The 16867-nt window shown below is 49.8% G+C and overlaps 1 protein-coding gene across 11 annotated transcripts in view; it reads left to right on the top strand.

The window, feature by feature from the left end:
* birc6 (baculoviral IAP repeat containing 6) overlaps positions 1-16867 on the top strand; it is a 134669-nt gene that overhangs the window by 31606 nt on the left and 86196 nt on the right. For 4 of the 11 annotated variants that reach the window (XM_061227497.1, XM_061227490.1, XM_061227495.1 and 1 more), the window contains exons 22-37: positions 420-553; positions 1058-1204; positions 2054-2241; positions 4021-4341; positions 4774-4873; positions 5624-5838; positions 6494-6702; positions 8398-8744; positions 11532-11751; positions 12205-12545; positions 13054-13181; positions 13485-13616; positions 14219-14434; positions 14936-15119; positions 15735-15926; positions 16465-16598. In XM_061227497.1, coding sequence (XP_061083481.1) covers positions 420-553; positions 1058-1204; positions 2054-2241; positions 4021-4341; positions 4774-4873; positions 5624-5838; positions 6494-6702; positions 8398-8744; positions 11532-11751; positions 12205-12545; positions 13054-13181; positions 13485-13616; positions 14219-14434; positions 14936-15119; positions 15735-15926; positions 16465-16598 — 3208 coding nt within the window. The remainder of the gene's footprint in view (positions 1-419; positions 554-1057; positions 1205-2053; positions 2242-4020; positions 4342-4773; positions 4874-5623; positions 5839-6493; positions 6703-8397; positions 8745-11531; positions 11752-12204; positions 12546-13053; positions 13182-13484; positions 13617-14218; positions 14435-14935; positions 15120-15734; positions 15927-16464; positions 16599-16867) is intronic. The other 7 variants (XM_061227496.1, XM_061227493.1, XM_061227499.1 and 4 more) reach the window with 5 other exon arrangements.

Here is a 16867-nt window from a genome sequence, read left to right as displayed (position 1 = left end):
GCAAGGTCATCTGGCGTATTTTTCCCCACCAACGATTTTTGGCTTTGTGTTCGGGTGCCAAGCAGATCTAATTTCAGCTCCAGCTTTAAAATAAGATTTAAGAAGCTGCTTGCCCGAATAGACGGAGCACATACCGAGATAACAACGTTTTATCAGTTTATGTTTGGATTTATTTCATTTCAGAAATAACCCTGTCTGTCCTTTGCTGTTTATTGTGTTAGTCTGGGATTGAATGTGAGAAAGTAAATCTACGGCCACAGATTTTCTCCATGATCTCTTAAAAAACATCTCGGCTTTACCTCAGTGGAAACCTTCGGCTGAAAAGTGTTGTGTTTATCCCTGCCTGATATCTTTGTAACAGCCCCCTCAGGTCTGGTTCTTCCTGACTGTTGGCTTGTCCCGATTGGTTGTCCCTGCAGATACGGCCTGTACAGCTCGCCCTTCGACCCGGTCCTGTTCGACCTGGAGGTCAGCGGTTCATCCTGCAAGAATGCCTTCAACAGCAGCATCGGCGTGCAGTCTGACGAAATCGACCTCTCCGACATTCTCTCAGGTCAGCTCCACCACGGGAGGGACGGACGGACGGATGCAAGGAGGCCCCGTTTCCATTTCTGGATACCACGCCGACTTCTGCTCCCTATGACTTAATTAGCCTGTTCATTTATACGCCCTGACATTTTTGTGACATTTCTGCAAATGTGCTTTAAAATATTTAAGCTGATTAATGATGGCTCATAGCTGTTTGTGTGAAATGACTGACTGAGTGAACAGGATTTGGTGTATACGGTAAATTAGCTCATTGAGTAATCGGTGGAAACGGAGACCCGATAAGCCGACCGGCCCCGGTGTTTCTTGGAACTTTTTTTATTTTTACATACAACCTTTAAAGGTATTTGCCTGTACGTGGTATATACCAACTTTTTGGCCAATTGCTTGAACAGTTTACGAGGAGATATAGTTTCAATGTTTTTTGAAAAAAAATAAAACCATTGTGGAAATCCAGTAAGTGTAACGCAGTGTGTGTAACGCAGTGTGTTTCCTGTGTCCTGCCCCGCAGGGAATGGGAAGGTGAGCAGCTGTGCCGCGGCGGAGGGCAGCTTCACCGCCCTCACCGGCCTCCTGGAGGTGGAGCCGCTGCACTTCACCTGCGTCTCCACGAGCGACGGCACCAGAGTGGAGAGGGACGATGCCAGCATGTTCACCGGTATATACGCCGTTTATTACTCCTCTCGTACGCCGTTTATTACTCCTCTCGTACGCCGTTTATTACTCCTCTCGTACGCCGTTTATTACTCCTCTCGTACGCTGTTTATTACTCCTCTCGTACGCTGTTTATTACTCCTCTCGTACGCTGTTTATTACTCCTCTCGTACGCTGTTTATTACTCCTTTATTACTCCTTTCATACACCATTTATTACTCCTTTATTACTCTTCTCGTACGCCGTTTATTACTCCTCTCATACACCGTTTATTACTCCTTTATTACTCCTCTCGTACGCCGTTTATTACTCCTTTATTACTCCTCTCATACACTGTTTATTACTCCTTTATTACTCCTTTCATACACCGTTTATTACTCCTTTCATTCACTGTTTATTACTCCTTTATTACTCCTGTCATACACCGTTTATTACTCCTTTATTACTCCTCTCATACACCGTTTATTACTCCTCTCATACACTGTTTATTACTCCTTATTCTGTTTTGCACTCTGGGATTTTCAAACTCCATGTTGGGGTTAGCGTGTCCTTATGAGGGTTGTTTTGGGGCCTTCAACAGCTATGAGTTCTGGCTTGTTTTTTTACTTACAAGCGGGTGACCTGGGTCAAATATGCAATTGTTTTGGATTCAAAGATTTTGAGAGTATTTCATAGGTTCCAATACACCAGACAAGCTCAGTAAAGCATATAAAACTAGTCCAGAACAATTACATATTTGACAAAGGTCTTGTGTCCATCTGTTTGCCTGTTTGCCTGTTTGCCTGTTTGCCTGTTTGCCTGTTTGCCTGCGTGTGTCCGTCTCTGTCTCTGACCTGTGCCCCTCTCCCCGCAGTGAGCACGTTCGGCGTGACGCCGGCGGTGGGCGGGCTGTCCGCGGGCTCGGTGGGGGAGGCCTCCACGGCCCTCAGCTCGGCCGCGCAGGTGGCCCTGCAGTCACTGTCCCACGCCATGGTGTCTGCAGAGCAGCAGCTGCAGGTGCTGCAGGAGAAACAGCAGCAGCTCCTCAAACTGCAGCAACAGGTCAGGCAGTACCAGACCGCCCTCCTCGCCTTTCAGTCCTGTTCCATACCCCCCTACACGCCTTTCAATCCTCTAACCATACCCCCCTACCCGCCTTTCAGTCCTCTAACCATACCCCCCTACACGCCTTTCAGTCCTGTTCCATACCCCCCTACACACCTTTCAATCCTCTAACAGTACCATACCCCCCTACACGCCTTTCAATCCTCTAACCATACCCCCCTACACACCTTTCAATCCCCTGACAGTACCATACCCCCCTACACACCTTTTATAAAATTGACCCATGCTTAACCGAATCAACCAAATCGCTTTGAATATATAGTGCATAGCACTATTAGCTTGGTTTGGTACAGCAGCCTTTTGCAAGTAGTTCATTTTTGGCTTTGGTTGATTATGGTGAGGCAGATTTGCTTATGCTTTTAAATGTAATCCACTATATGGTGCTACTCTGAAATGAATCAATAATTCACATAAGACGTGTCGTTAAACCTTACATAGTTTGGTTGACTAGACATCCCATTGTTATCTTTTGGTTTCATATAGTGAGTGGAGCGCAGCCAAAAGTTTTGGAGGTGCAGACTAGCGGAACATAAACATTAAAAAGCAAGAAAGTCGCACACTCGGGCATTCTCCTTTGCTGTGTTTTATCGACCGACCAATAAAACACAGTGAAGGAGAATTCCTGACTGCGACTTTCTTGCTCGTTTATGTTTTGGTTTCAGGCATCTGCCATCTGCAAAACTGCCAGAATGTTAGTTTTTATCTTTGCAAAGCATCACTTGCATGTTGCAATGTTCAAACCAAGGCTGGTGGAAAAAGCTTGTTTTTTATGGCCTTTGGTTGTGGAATTAGCTGCAGACTAAAGCCCATTTTCCTTTTTCCAGATTTTTAGCTGAAGATATTTAAAGCGGGGATTTTTATTCTGTTAACAGAACCAGTTTCTGAGAATGACTTATAAGCTACAATGCTAGACGCTACAGTTGTAGTGTGTGTTCCTCTTTGAGGTGAACACGTTTTTTATTCACTGCGGTTCAGCTTTCCCATGAAGAAGAGATTATTTGTCTCTGTGTGACTATTCTGGTAAAGTGAAGATTAGATGATATCAGTGATGCTATATTGGTTTTGTAAATCTGGATATAGTTTCACTGGTATTAAAACACTTGCGTTCTTGTAATAAAGAATTTACAACCTGTTTTCTCAAAATGTCCCGACAGGGGGGGGGGGGGGGGAATTGCTTTACACGTATCGTTTACACACAGTCCTGGTGATGTTTTTGCTTGCATTTCTCCCTCCTGAGTACAACCGGTCCAGGCAGTTGGCCTGGAGTTTTGTTAGCATTCTTTGTCCTCTGATTGTTTTTCACCTGGCTGGCTTGTGTGGTTGTGGTTCGAGAGTACGGAGGTTAAACGTGGCATACGATTTCCTCACGTTAATTCTGCTTTCTGCCATCGCAGCGAGCAAACCGTGCTCGTTTCCATCTCTTACTATTTTTGGACCGCCGTTTATTGTTAATAAAAGCAATAACTCAGTAGTGCTGTTAGCAGTGTCATAAAACCGCCAAGTGCGTGCTGCCAAGTTCATCCTCTTGTGTTGCTCTACGCATACCGATAGCGGGTACATTGAAAGTAGCGTGTCTTAAAGAGTATTTCTTGGCCCCGATATTGGGCCGTCTTGACAGCGGCGGTAAAAGTAATCGAGTAAACGTGCCGTTAAAAGTGTCGTTGGGGCTGCCGTGTGCGCGTGGAGCGGCTAGTGATCCTTTCCTGTGTGGAACAGAAGGCCAAGCTGGAGGCCAAGCTGCATCAGACCACCTCCGCTGCGGCCGCCGCCGCCTCCGCCGTGGGCCCCATCCACAACTCGGTGCCTTCCAACCCCTCCACGGCGCCCGGCTTCTTCATCCACCCGTCGGACGTCATCCCGCCCACGCCCAAGACCACGCCGCTCTTCATGACGCCGCCGCTGACGCCGCCCAACGAGGCCGTGTCGGCCGCCATCAGCGTGGAGCTGGCGCAGCTCTTCCCCGGCGCCATCATCGACCCGCCGCCCGTCAACCTGGCCGCCCACAACAAGAACTCCAGCAAGGCCAAGCCGGTCAGTGTGCGTGTCTGTCCTCGCTGGGGGGGCCCTGCCTGTTTCAGGCCCCTGTCCTCACCGGGGGCCCCGCCTGTTTCAGGCCCCTGTTCTCACTGAGAGCCCCGCATGTTTAAGGCCTCTGTTCTCACCAGGGGGCCTGCTTGTTTAAGGAGTCTCTTATACAGACTCTATAACCTGTTTATTCATTATTTTCAAGCCCTTCTGCATACACTCGTGCTCATAATGTCTCATTTAATATCTCTAGAACTAACCTGTTATTCTGAACTTTATGTTTGAAATGTCTGTTTACCAGGGTGCCTATATGTGTGCATTGTTTGCATGTATTGGGGTGAAAAAATAGACATGTACATTTTCACTTTGTCTGTATGCAGATACATACTGTTATACTGATCTACACATATGCTGTGTTTTGTTGTATTTCGTGTGGATGAACAGAATCCGATGGGCAGCGGGCTGGCTCTCGCCATATCCCAGGCCTCCCACTTCCTGCAGCCCCCGCCCCACCAGTCCATCATCATCGAGCGCATGCACTCCGGTAAGAGTCCCCCCCCCCCGCCATTTTGCCAATTCAGTTACCATGCCAACAGTGTCTCTCCCTGCACTCAGCACTGTAGTAGTGTAGCCCTTCATTAGGTTAGGGCGTTTTTAAAAATAGTTTTGTCTCAACTGATGTCAGGCCTGGTCAATATCTAATCGTTTTGAATTCAGATATTTTTTATGCTTTACTGTGCTTGCCGTGTTGTGTATCGGAACCTATGAACTACTCAGAAAAGTATTTTAAATGAGATAATTGACCCAGGGCTGGCTGACATGTAGATAGTTGGCACTTGGCTTTGGTGAAGTTAGCCTCATTGTGTAGCTGAAAAGAAATTAAATGTCATGAATAGTGTGACAAGCCTGTCTGGGTGTGGTGCATCTGTCTGGGTGTGGCATGCCTGTCTGTGTTATGCCAGAATTAACTTGGTGTAGTTAGCCCGCGGCTAGCCTGTCTGGGTGCAGCTAGCCTGGCTGCCTGCGGCTGGCCTGTCTGGGTGTAGCTAGCCTGTCTGGGTGCTGACTGGGTGTTGCCGAATTAACTTGGTTTAGTTAGCCTGACTGAGTGTAGCGAGCCTGACTGAGTGTAGCGAGCCTGTCTGGGTGTAGCTAGCCTGACTGAGTGTAGCTAGCCTGTCTGGGTGTAGCTAGCCTGTCTGGGTGTAGCTAGCCTTTCTGGGTGTAGCTAGCCTGACTGACTGGGTGCACGGGGATTGGGCTGGGGTTAAAGCCGCTTCGCCTCGTGTCGCAGGAGCGCGGCGGTTCGTGACGCTGGACTTCGGCCGGCCGGTCCTGCTGACGGACGTGCTGATCCCCACCTGCGGGGACCTGGCCTCCCTGTCCATCGACATCTGGACCCTGGGGGAGGAGGTGGACGGCCGGCGCCTGGTGGTGGCGACCGACATCAGCACGCACTCGCTGATCCTGCACGACCTGCTGCCCCCGCCCGTCTGCAGGTTCATGAAGGTGAGCCGCACCGCACCCTCCTGCTCAAACGAATACAGACTTCAATGGGTTTATTTGTGTTTTGTTACTTATGACTTTAATTGCTTTTTTTAGTTTTTGTAGTTATTGAGATACAAGCATGTAACAACCCTCCCCATCTGCCCCCTCTCACTCCCTCCCTCCCTCCTCAAAGGTAAAAATAGTAATAGAAAGTATACATGCAAAAAGGGACTACAATGACCTGCCTTAAACCAATGTATAGACTAACAAATAACAGCAAAATGCTAACACTAGCATATTGTACCGAAATATATCTTTGTAAAATTCTATCATGCAAAACCAATCCTCTGATTTGCATTGTGATGCAGTTACTGTCAAGAATTTCACTAGTATCTCACAGATGTGATGACACTTTGAAGATAAAAGTTTAAAAGATAAGAAAATCATAATGACATACAGACTACTCTACTGGGCAGACGGTAGAGCACCTGCACATGAATCAATAATAGACTTTGAAATGTGAAAGATGTAAAAGATAAGGAAAAGATAAATTAGCCCAGAGCATAAATACTGGTGGAAATTAGAAAAGAGAACTTTTCCCCCCTGTATCTTCAGGAGTAATTTGTCAAAAACCATTTGAGTGTGTTCTTCACGTGGCGTGACTTCCTGTCCCCAGATCACTGTGATTGGGCGGTACGGCAGCACGAACGCGCGGGCGAAGATCCCGCTGGGCTTCTACTACGGCCACACCTACATCCTGCCGTGGGAGAGCGAGCTGAAGCTGATGCACGACCCGCTGCGGGGGGAGAGCGACGGCGCCGGCCAGCCCGACGTCGACCAGCACCTGGCCATGATGGTGGCGCTGCAGGAGGACATCCAGTGCAGGTGAGGGTCCCCTGGGAGGGGTCTGATGTTCAGTGCAGGTGAGGGTCACCCTGGGAGGGGTCTGATGTCCAGGGCAGGTGAGGGTCACCCTGGGAGGGGTCTGATGTCCAGGGCAGGTGAGGGTCACCTGGGAGGGGTCTGATGTTCAGTACAGGTGAGGGTCTCCTGGGAGGGGTCTGATGTTCAGTGCAGGTGAGGGTCACCTGGGAGGGGTCTGATGTTCAGTGCAGGTGAGGGTCACCTGGGAGGGGTCTGATGTTCAGTGCAGGTGAGGGTCACCTGGGAAGGGTCTGATGTTCAGTGCAGGTGAGGGTCATCTGGGAGGGGTCTGATGTTCAGTGCAGGTGAGGGTCACCTGGGAGGGGTCTGATGTTCAGTGCAGGTGAGGGTCACCTGGGAGGGGTCTGATGTTCAGTGCAGGTGAGGGTCACCTGGGAGGGGTCTGATGTTCAGTGCAGGTGAGGGTCACCTGGGAGGGGTCTGATGTTCAGGGCAGGTGAGGGTCACCTGGGAGGGGTCTGATGTTCAGGGCAGGTGAGGGTCACCTGGGAGGGGTCTGATGTTCAGTACAGGTGAGGGTCACCTGGGAGGGGTCTGATGTTCAGTGCAGGTGAGGGTCACCTGGGAGGGGTCTGATGTTCAGTGCAGGTGAGGGTCACTTGGGAGGGGTCTGATGTTCAGTGCAGGTGAGGGTCACCTGGGAGGGGTCTGATGTTCAGTGCAGGTGAGGCTCACCTGGGAGGGGTCTGATGTTCAGTGCAGGTGAGGGTCACCTGGGAGGGGTCTGATGTTCAGTACAGGTGAGGGTCACCTGGGAGGGGTCTGATGTTCAGTGCAGGTGAGGGTCACCTGGGAGGGGTCTGATGTTCAGTGCAGGTGAGGGTCACCTGGGAGGGGTCTGATGTTCAGTGCTGGTGAACATGACTAGCACCGCGTCACACTGTCAAGGCTGAGGCCGGCCAGCTGTGGTTTTGTTCAGACAAACCTCCATAAAGCAGAAGTTAGTCAGTCAGGGAAAGGCAGAAAGTTAATGTGCACCTGTGAAGGATCGTGGTCACTCACTGTGTAGCTTTTACCCCGTGCTATCTATCACAGCCAGCCATTTCTACCCATCTGTTAAAACAGAGCCTGTTTTAAATGCACAGTCTTTAAAGCTTGAAATCACACATTTGAATTAAAGCATGTTGAAATTACTGTTAGTTTGGCATTTGGGCAATATTCGTTCAGAATTTTCTTTTTTCTTTTTCTTTGACACCATGTTCTGTTTTGATGCAAGCCTTCTGATGGTCTTTTGAGGGATTATAGCCTCTCAAAAGAAACTAAATCCCCTCCATTTGCACCAAGCAGATTATATTGGAGTTTAACATGGGGCATCTGACTGCCAACATCTGGCTTGTCTACGGGGTATCATAACAGTCATTCCACTCAAAGCCACGGTGCGATTCAGTTGGTCGCCAAAGTAATTAACCAATCAAATGTCGTTCCACAATTCTCAGTGGTTTTATTTGGCTTTCTACCCTCTCTCAGTCCAGCCCAGCCTAGTGTCTTCTGGTTAAGGATGGGCTGCAATGGTGAATCGTGCCACTTGATTTGAGATGAACGTTCATTAACCATCCTCAGGCTTTTACATGGCCCGTGTACCTACTCATTTGGCACAGGTAACTCACCCCCCCCTCCGCCCTCCCCCCTGTGCAGGTACAACCTGGCGTGCCACCGTCTGGAGACGCTGCTCCAGAACATCGACCTGCCCCCCCTCAACAGCGCCAACAACGCGCAGTACTTCCTGCGCAAGCCCGACAAGGCGGTGGAGGAGGACACGCGCGTCTTCTCGGCCTACCAGGACTGCATCCAGCTGCAGCTGCAGCTCAACCTGGCCCACCACGCCGTGCAGAGGCTGCGCGTCTCCCTGGGCGCCAGCCGCAAGCTCCTGCCCGAGGCCTACGACCCCAAAGAGCTGATCCAGAACTCCAGCACCGAGCAGCTCCGCACCGTCATCCGCTACCTGCTGGACACGCTGCTCAGCCTGCTGCACTCCTCCAACGGTGAGTGCGCCGCGTCCGTCCGGTGTGACCCGCCTGAGAGGGTGAGGCTAGCCTGTCCGGATGTAGTCGGCCTGCCTGGGTTGTGGCTGTTCTGTGTGGTTGTGGCTAACCTGGCTTGTTGTGGTAAGGCTGACTTGTTGCGGTTAGCGTGACTCGTTGCGGCTAGTTCTGGCTAGCGTGACTTGTTGCGGCTAGTTCTGGCTAGCGTGACTTATTGCGGCTAGTTCTGGCTAGCCTGACTTGTTGTGGCTAGTTCTGGCTAGCCTGACTTGTTGTGGCTAGTTCTGGCTAGCCTGACTTTTTGCGGCTAGTTCTGGCTAGCCTGACTTTTTGCGGCTACTTCTGGCTAGCCTGACTGGTTGTGTTTGTCGTTAGCCTGTCTGGATATTGCTGGCCTGTCTGTGTTGTGGCTATTCTGTGTGGTTGTGGCTAGCCTGGCTTGCTGTGGCAAGGCTGACTTGTTGCGGCTAGCGTGACTTGTTGCGACTAGTTCTGGCTAGCCTGACTGGTTGTGTTTGTGGCTAGCCTGACTGGTTGTGTTTGTGGCTAGTCTGACTGGTTGTGTTTGTGGCTAGCCTGACTGGTTGTGTTTGTGGCTAGCCTGACTGGTTGCGTTTGTGGCTAGCCTGACTGGTTGCGTTTGTGGCTAGCCTGACTGGTTGCAGTTGTGGCTAGCCTGGCTGCCAGTTGTGTGTATGCTCCAAGTCCTTTGCATACTGATTCTCAGTCTGGGCATACCCCTCGCCTCTGTTTTATCGCAGCGTGAGTAAAGCAGTCCCTTTGGGTATTGGAACGGGAGTTTGCATCTTGTTTGCATACAGAACTGTAGAACGCGCATTAAATGCATTCATTTTTTCTCGTGACTTCCAAATCGCTCATTCAGACAGCGGCCGGGCGGGCGGCCATGACTGCCGGGAAAACCGTTTGGGGGCGCGACGCCTCAGACACCTGTTTGCGCATCGTTCCGTTCGGCTGCCCGCGGCTCCGTAAGGAAATTTAAAGACGTAATTAGCATTGTTGTTGACGAGGCAGCCAAAGCAACCGAAATAAATCAAGTGCTTTCACAGGCTCCCAAGTAGTGGCGGTACGATTCAGGGTTTTTATGAGGAGAACACGGCTCTGGTCCCCAAACCAGCGCTAATATCCACAGAAATTCTCGCTGACGCTTTGGGATTCTCATTATGGTGAAATTGCAGGTTGTATTTCTATAATTACGGTGTTTGGGCGGGTAAAGCCAGGTTCTTTTCAGGGCTGTATATAATGCTTGGCCCATTGTCCAAAAAAAAAATACCCTTTGTGATGTCCTTTGTGAAGTGCTCCAGATGGGAGCACCCCCCCCCCCCCCCCCCCCACCTCCTACCTTAGCCGCAATTGTATCCAGTCTTAAAAATTACTCTTTTAAAAAGGGCTCAGGGTGCCGTGTATCTTTATACGCGTGAAATGCATTCGCCGGCCGCGTTGGGTGATTTTAGCCGACTCATTCACGGCTTCGACGCTCAGTAACCTGAGAGCAGTGGAGGGCCCAAGCTCCAGCAAACAGCTTTCCGTCTCCCTGTGGCTGCCTGCCTGCCTGCCTGCCTGCTCTGCGATCCATTTTAATGGGGCTGTTCTTATTATCTTCCATCTTTTGTAAGTCGTAGCAGAAGGGTGGTGAAGCATTGTGGGTAAGGAACTGGACTTTTTGGCAGCGCTTGTTGCTTCTCGACTCCCTACGCAAGAAGCTGTTGCTCAAAACGAAATTAGAAGATTCTTTTGATGAATGTGACTGTCAGACTAATGGGGAACAATCCATTTTGTGTTCAGCGAGTGAATTTCTCCTTTTTGGCATCAAGCTTACGTCGGCATTATTTTGCTGACCCATTAAATAAATTAAGTCAATGCATGTGCTTTCCCTCCCTGTCGTCATTTTTCTAAACGGTGGCCCACTCGTTTTAGTGATGTGCCCAGTGTAAAGATTCACTTTCTATTTCTCTGTTGCTCCAACATTCTCTCTTTCTCTCTCTCTCTCACTTTCACTCTTTTGTTGTTGTATCACACTCTTTCTCACTCTTGTTCTGAGCCTATTTCTCAGTCATTGTTTTCCTTCTCACACTTTCTTGCCTCTGTTGGTCTTTCTGTCCTTTATTGGAAAGGCTTTTCAGGTCAACTCCATGTCAACCGAACAAGAAATTAGATTAAATTAGAAATTAGCAAGATATTCATGACTCGGGTATAGAGAATCATGTTTCTTTATACCCTATATCGAGGTGTCAATCTCCAGTCCTGCAGGGCTACAGTGTCTGCTGGTATTTGTGGTTTCCTTTCAATTAGCAACCAATTAAGGCATTTAGAACAAGGTGTGTGGACTCTTTAGCCAATTCATCACTTGTGCTGTAACGCAGCAAAAACCAGAAGACACTGCGGCCCTCCAGGACTGGAGTTTGACACCCCTGCCCTATATAGTATATTCATGGAGTCATCAATGAGTAGAAAAGTTTGCCAGGTAGAGGCAGAGACCCATGTTCAGATCAAGCCTTTACTCAGTACTGGATACTTTATTCTTTGGTAAAAACAATAAGCTAAATGACCTGTTCTTCGGTTCTCGCGCTGGTGTTCTCCGATTGGCTGAAAGGCCTGTTCTTCGGTTTTGACGCTGCTGTTCTCTGGTTGGCTGAGCGGTGTGTTCTGGTCCTCGTGCGTCGCTGTTCTAACACCACTGTTCCATGGCTGGCTGAAAGGTCTGTTCTGGTCCTCGTCACCGTTCTCACACTGCTGTTTTCCGGCCTCTCTCCCCCCTCCCCCCTGCAGGTCACTCGGTGCCCTCGGTGCTGCAGAGCACGTTCCACGCCCAGGCCTGCGAGGAGCTGTTCAAGCACCTGTGCATCAGCGGCACGCCCAAGATCCGCCTGCACGCCGGCCTGCTGCTGGTGCAGCTGTGTGGGGCCGAACGCTGGTGGGGCCAGTTCCTGTCCAACGTGCTCCAGGAGCTGTACAACTCCGAGCAGCTGCTCATCTTCCCCCAGGACAGGTACGCCCGTCCCCCCGTCCCAAAACCATGTGGGTTTCATCCCGAGTGCTCTGGGTTTACCCGTCGCAGAATCCAAAGACATGCAGGTTAGGCGACCTAGTGGGAATTTACAGGGAGTTGCTGTAAGCGATCATGTGTGGTCACTCAATCTACAATGTATAGGTAGCTCACTTAGGTGAAATACTTTTCTAAAGTGCTAGAAGTACTTTTCTATGCTCAGTTGATCTTGCCTGGTGCAGTGGAACCAAACAAGAGGACCAGAAGGTGGGGTTTGCACGTCAAGAGTATTTTGTACATTCCAAAACAAGACAGACCAGACAAGCTCAGTAATGTGGTTACATAATTGATCCAAGAGTGAAAGGGCGTAAAGGTTCATTACTTAATTGGAAAATGGTTGTTCTTCGTGACCCCGGTGTTGTTGGTGACGCCAGTGACGTTGTCCCTTTCCCGCAGGGTCTTCATGCTCCTGTCCTGCATCGGCCAAAGATCCCTGAGCAACAGCGGCGTGCTGGAGGGCCTGCTGAACCTCCTGGACAGCCTGCTGTCGCCCCTGCAGCAGTCGGGGGCCGCGGCCCAGCGCCGGGCCGAGGGGGGGGGCTTCCGGGCCCCGCTGGGCCTGGGGGCCGAGGCGGCGGGGGTGTCTGTGTGCGCGGCGGGCGTGCTGGACATCCCCATGGTCAGCTGGGTGGTGATGCTGGTGTCCCGCCTGCTCGACTACGTGGCCAGCGTGGAGGACGAGGCGGCCGCCGCCAAGAAGCACCTGGGCGGGAAGGACCGCGACCGCGTCATCACAGGTAAGGACCGCGACCGCGTCATCACGGGTGCGCCCTCCAGATCCTCAAATCCCCAAATTCAAACTCAAGTTCAAATTCAAACTCAAGTTCAAACTCAAACACGAGTACAAACTGAAACCTCCCCTTACAGCACAGGTACAAACTCAAACGCTCATTTAAAGCACCCGTACAGACTCAAGTTCAACTGCCATTGATGTGTACAGCAGTGTTGTTGACTACAGTTCCATGATTAAATCCCGTAGGTAAATGGGTACACTTGTATAAATTTGCATACGATTTATCAATGTAAATGTTGTTGCTGTTGGCGTTTGATGTACTTCAGTCTTGATTGTTCCCACGAAAGTTTAAATGGTAAAACAAAAGGAATAGTTAGGCTTATATAGATGCCCCTGATATGGAAGGCTTTATATTTCCTGTGTTTTTTAGTCCTCGTGACTTTGGTGTAATTGATGTGCATTCATGTCTGTGTGCCCAAACCCACTCACTGTGCTCTTTTCTCCATTAAAAGGGAATCAGTGGAGCTTCATAAATAACAGCCTTCAGTCTCAGAACCTAAACAGATCCACCAAAGGCAACAGCAGCTTGGACCGCCTGTACTCCAGGAAGATACGCAAGCAGCTGGTTCACCACAAGCAGGTAATGTGTGTTTCTTATACCCGCATAAAAACGCTCTCGTGCATTTCCTCAGCCTGTTTTTGACTGTTTAGTGTTTTAAAGTGTAAGTAATGTCAATGTGAAATCAGCCTTTCGGACGGCAGAGTGGCCGAGTGGCCTTCTGGGATGGATGTGTGATTTATGGGTGTCATAAGGTCACTGAGGTGGACGCTCCCGTGCCGGGTCCTGTTACCCGCCGTTAGCGTCAGAGTCAGCGGCGTGCCGTTCGCACCAGGGGACCCGGGGCCTCGGGCCAGAGAATTTATAGCGCCCTTTTCATTGCAGCAGTTAAATTTATTGAAAGCAAAACAGAAAGCTCTGGTGGAGCAAATCGAGAAGGAGAAGATCCAGAGCAACAAGGGCTCCTCTTACAAGCTGCTGGTGGAGCAGGCCAAACTGAAGCAGGCCACGTCGAAGGTGAGCCCAGAACCGCTCTGCTGCTTTTACTCAGCATGCTCGGACTCAATAAACCTGAGACCTGAAACGCTTACAGAAATGTTAGTGCCCAGAAACCAATGTAAATAGTAAATGGTAAATGGCTGCCATTTGTATAGCGCCTTGATCCAAACTGCTGTGCAATTGATGCTTCTCATTCACCCAATCACACGCACACTTGCGCACCAACGGCGATTGACCTGCTCCTCATAAGCATTTGGAGGCTAGGTGTCTTGCTCTGCGACACTTCGACAGCGGGATTAAACCGGCAACCCTCCAGCTGCCAGACGACCGCTCTTACCGCCTGAGCCAATGTCAGCCCAATGTTTTCTAGCCCCTTTCCTACAACCTGTTGCGATATCTCGGCGGCTAGACATTCAAATTTTAAACTACTTTTACTTTGAACACCAAAAAAATCACAATAACAATGTCTCAGAATACAGTACAAAGCAGTGAATGAGACATAATAAGTGAATAACTGGCCTAATAACTGACTCCTCTTTACCAATGTGAGTCATGCCCACTGGTTAGATGTTGCCGTGTCAGCGGGCCCCTGAACTCTGCCCCCGCCCTGTGTCCTGCAGCACTTTAAGGACCTGATCCGGCTCCGGCGGACGGCAGAGTGGCCCCGCTCCACGCTGGACACGGAGGCCACGGCGGCCAAGGAGGCCCCGGAGGTGGAGCCCCTGCCCTTCACGCTGTCGCACGAGCGCTGCATCTCCGTGGTGCAGAAGCTCGCCCTCTTCCTGCTCTCCATGGACTTCACCTGCCACGCCGACCTGCTGCTCTTCGTCTGCAAGGTCAGAGGGCGTCTCCGTGCCGACGGGGCCGGGGGGGAGGGGCCACGGGTGTTTCCCCTCTGTGGGGTGGGGTGTTGGAGGGGCTGTTGAAATGCCTCCCATCTCCCCACAGATCAGATTTGTGCTTATATATCTAATAAATAAAACATTAACATGATTGCCATACCCTGCACAGAGAGCTACTGTCAAATAATATTATGCAGTGTGTGGACTGCATGTGTGTATTTAAATGTCCATCTGCCTGTGTGGCTTTTTGCATGTGTCTGTGCTTATGTATAATTTCAAATGAACTGTATGGTTGTCATTACATCACATCATTGATAATGTACCTCCCTATTCTGTGCACTGCATGTAGAGTAGTGTGGCTGTAGTCAGGTAGCCCTGTATTGTCTTCAGGCATTGCCTAAAGACAGATGCTGTGAGTGTCTGCCTCCCGACAGCCAGGGCGTGGTCACAGAGAATACGCTAACGCTGCACGTCCTGTGTGATGTCACGGTGCAGGTTTTGGCGAGGATCGCCAATGCCACCCGACCCACAATCCACCTGTGCGAGGTGGTGAGCGAGCTGCAGCTGGAGAGGCTGCTGCTGCTGCTGGTGGGGACGGACTTCAACCGGGGGGACATCTCCTGGGGCGGGGCCTGGGCCCAGTTCTCCCTCACCTGCATGGTGCAGGACATCCTCGCAGGTACGCCAAGTCCTGATCGTCCAATCCTGTACGCTACTCCCCCCTCTGTCTGCTGTCCAGAGGGGTGTCCCAAATTAGTCCCGATCGTCCAATCCTGTACCCCACAGAGATGCACTGTGTAATATTGCTCCCTTTCGGAGCTACAAGCCGAAAGAGAGCAATAGAAACTTGTAAAGACCCGTTTCGTAAATCTGTGATAAACAAGTTGTCTTACACTGACTTGTATGTAGTTATGGGAGAATGAGTCTTCATGGATCCAAAAAAAGGTTGCGCATAAGCTATGAGTCGCTCATTAACTTCAGCTAATCATTGTGCTCTACTGTGGTGAGAACTTGATTGGTTCAGACAAATGATTGACAGCGTCTCGCTCCATCTGTTGCAGGGTTCACTTGTGCTGTTTTTTTAAGTGGCTTCATGGGGGCTGACATAGCGTAAAACTTATCCCAACATTTCATTTTGAGGACTCGCAACAGCATTTGTACCCACCGACTTGAAAACCAAAACTATATTCACCAACATGTACAATGTGAATGGCTTGCGTGAACGTGGCATTGCGAGTGTGGATGTACACGTTGCCATACTGAGAGATTTCACCCCTTCCCTCCCCTCCCCCAGGTGAACTGCTGTCTCCGGTGTCTCTGGAGGGGATGGAGGAAGGCGCGGTGGGCGAGGAGGCGGGGCCGTCGGCCGTGGACTCGGACGACTCCCTCCCTCAGCCGACCCCCATCCCCCTGGTGGAGACCATGGACGAGGCGCTGGCCCCGGACATGATCTCAGGTACTCCCGGGACCTCCTCGGTGTTCCAAAGTGCGTGGGTAACCCCTCTCTCGCCCCCTTCCTAACCCGGACTCTCCCCTTCCAGGGACGGCTGCTCTCGCCTGCAGTCTGAATGCATGCTCGTGTGCCTTAGACAGATATGTGATGTGAAGTAATCCGATGTCAGAATCAAATATCTGTAGACAGTATTTGTGAATTCTTATCTTGAAAATGTGTTCCTTTTTGTCCTGTTTGAGGCCATAGAATTCATAATGCTTGCCTGAATGTGTAATTTCTATATTAGTTGTTGTGTTTAGTATGTATCATATACATCTATGTAAAGCTTGGTAAATATAGTAAACTGCGATTAGATGTTTTTGTTGATAGACTGCTCGTGTTGATACAATGATAAGCAAGAAAAGGAGGCTTGTTGATCCATAGTTAAGCCTCCTCTTCTTATCAGACACTGATAAGACACATTGTTCGGCCTTTAAAATTGCCTAGTAACTTCCTAAAAGGCTTCTTTCTGTGAGTATGCTGCTTTAGTGTGTTTGCTTGGCAATATTAAAGCTGTTTTCGTTACCCAAAGGTGCTCCTCCTCTATCTTCTTTGGAAAAAGATAAAGACATAGACTTTGACTTGCTACAAGACCTCATGGATGTTGATATTGATCCTTTAGATATTGATTTGGAAAAAGATCCCCTCGCCGCCAAAGTCTTTAAGGTACAGTTTGCACGTCCTGTACTTTTAAGATTTATTTATTTTTATTATTTCTGTTCATAGCACACGATGTGCAGCTGTGTTCCCGAATCACCCTCTCTTTTTTACCTGGCATACACGTTTTTAATCATTCTCTGTTGAAACTCAGTTATTACTTTGTATTATTTCATTATATCTATCATCTTTGGCCTTGAAAGCCCATTTCCATTTTGTGGGCAGTTTTTCTTCAAATTAGTTGATATTAAAACTTACAGCGTGTCTAATGGCTCTCG

Source organism: Conger conger, chromosome 18, assembly GCF_963514075.1.
Source record: "Conger conger chromosome 18, fConCon1.1, whole genome shotgun sequence".
NCBI lineage: Eukaryota > Metazoa > Chordata > Actinopteri > Anguilliformes > Congridae > Conger > Conger conger.
This window is presented reverse-complemented; position numbering and strand designations above follow the sequence as displayed.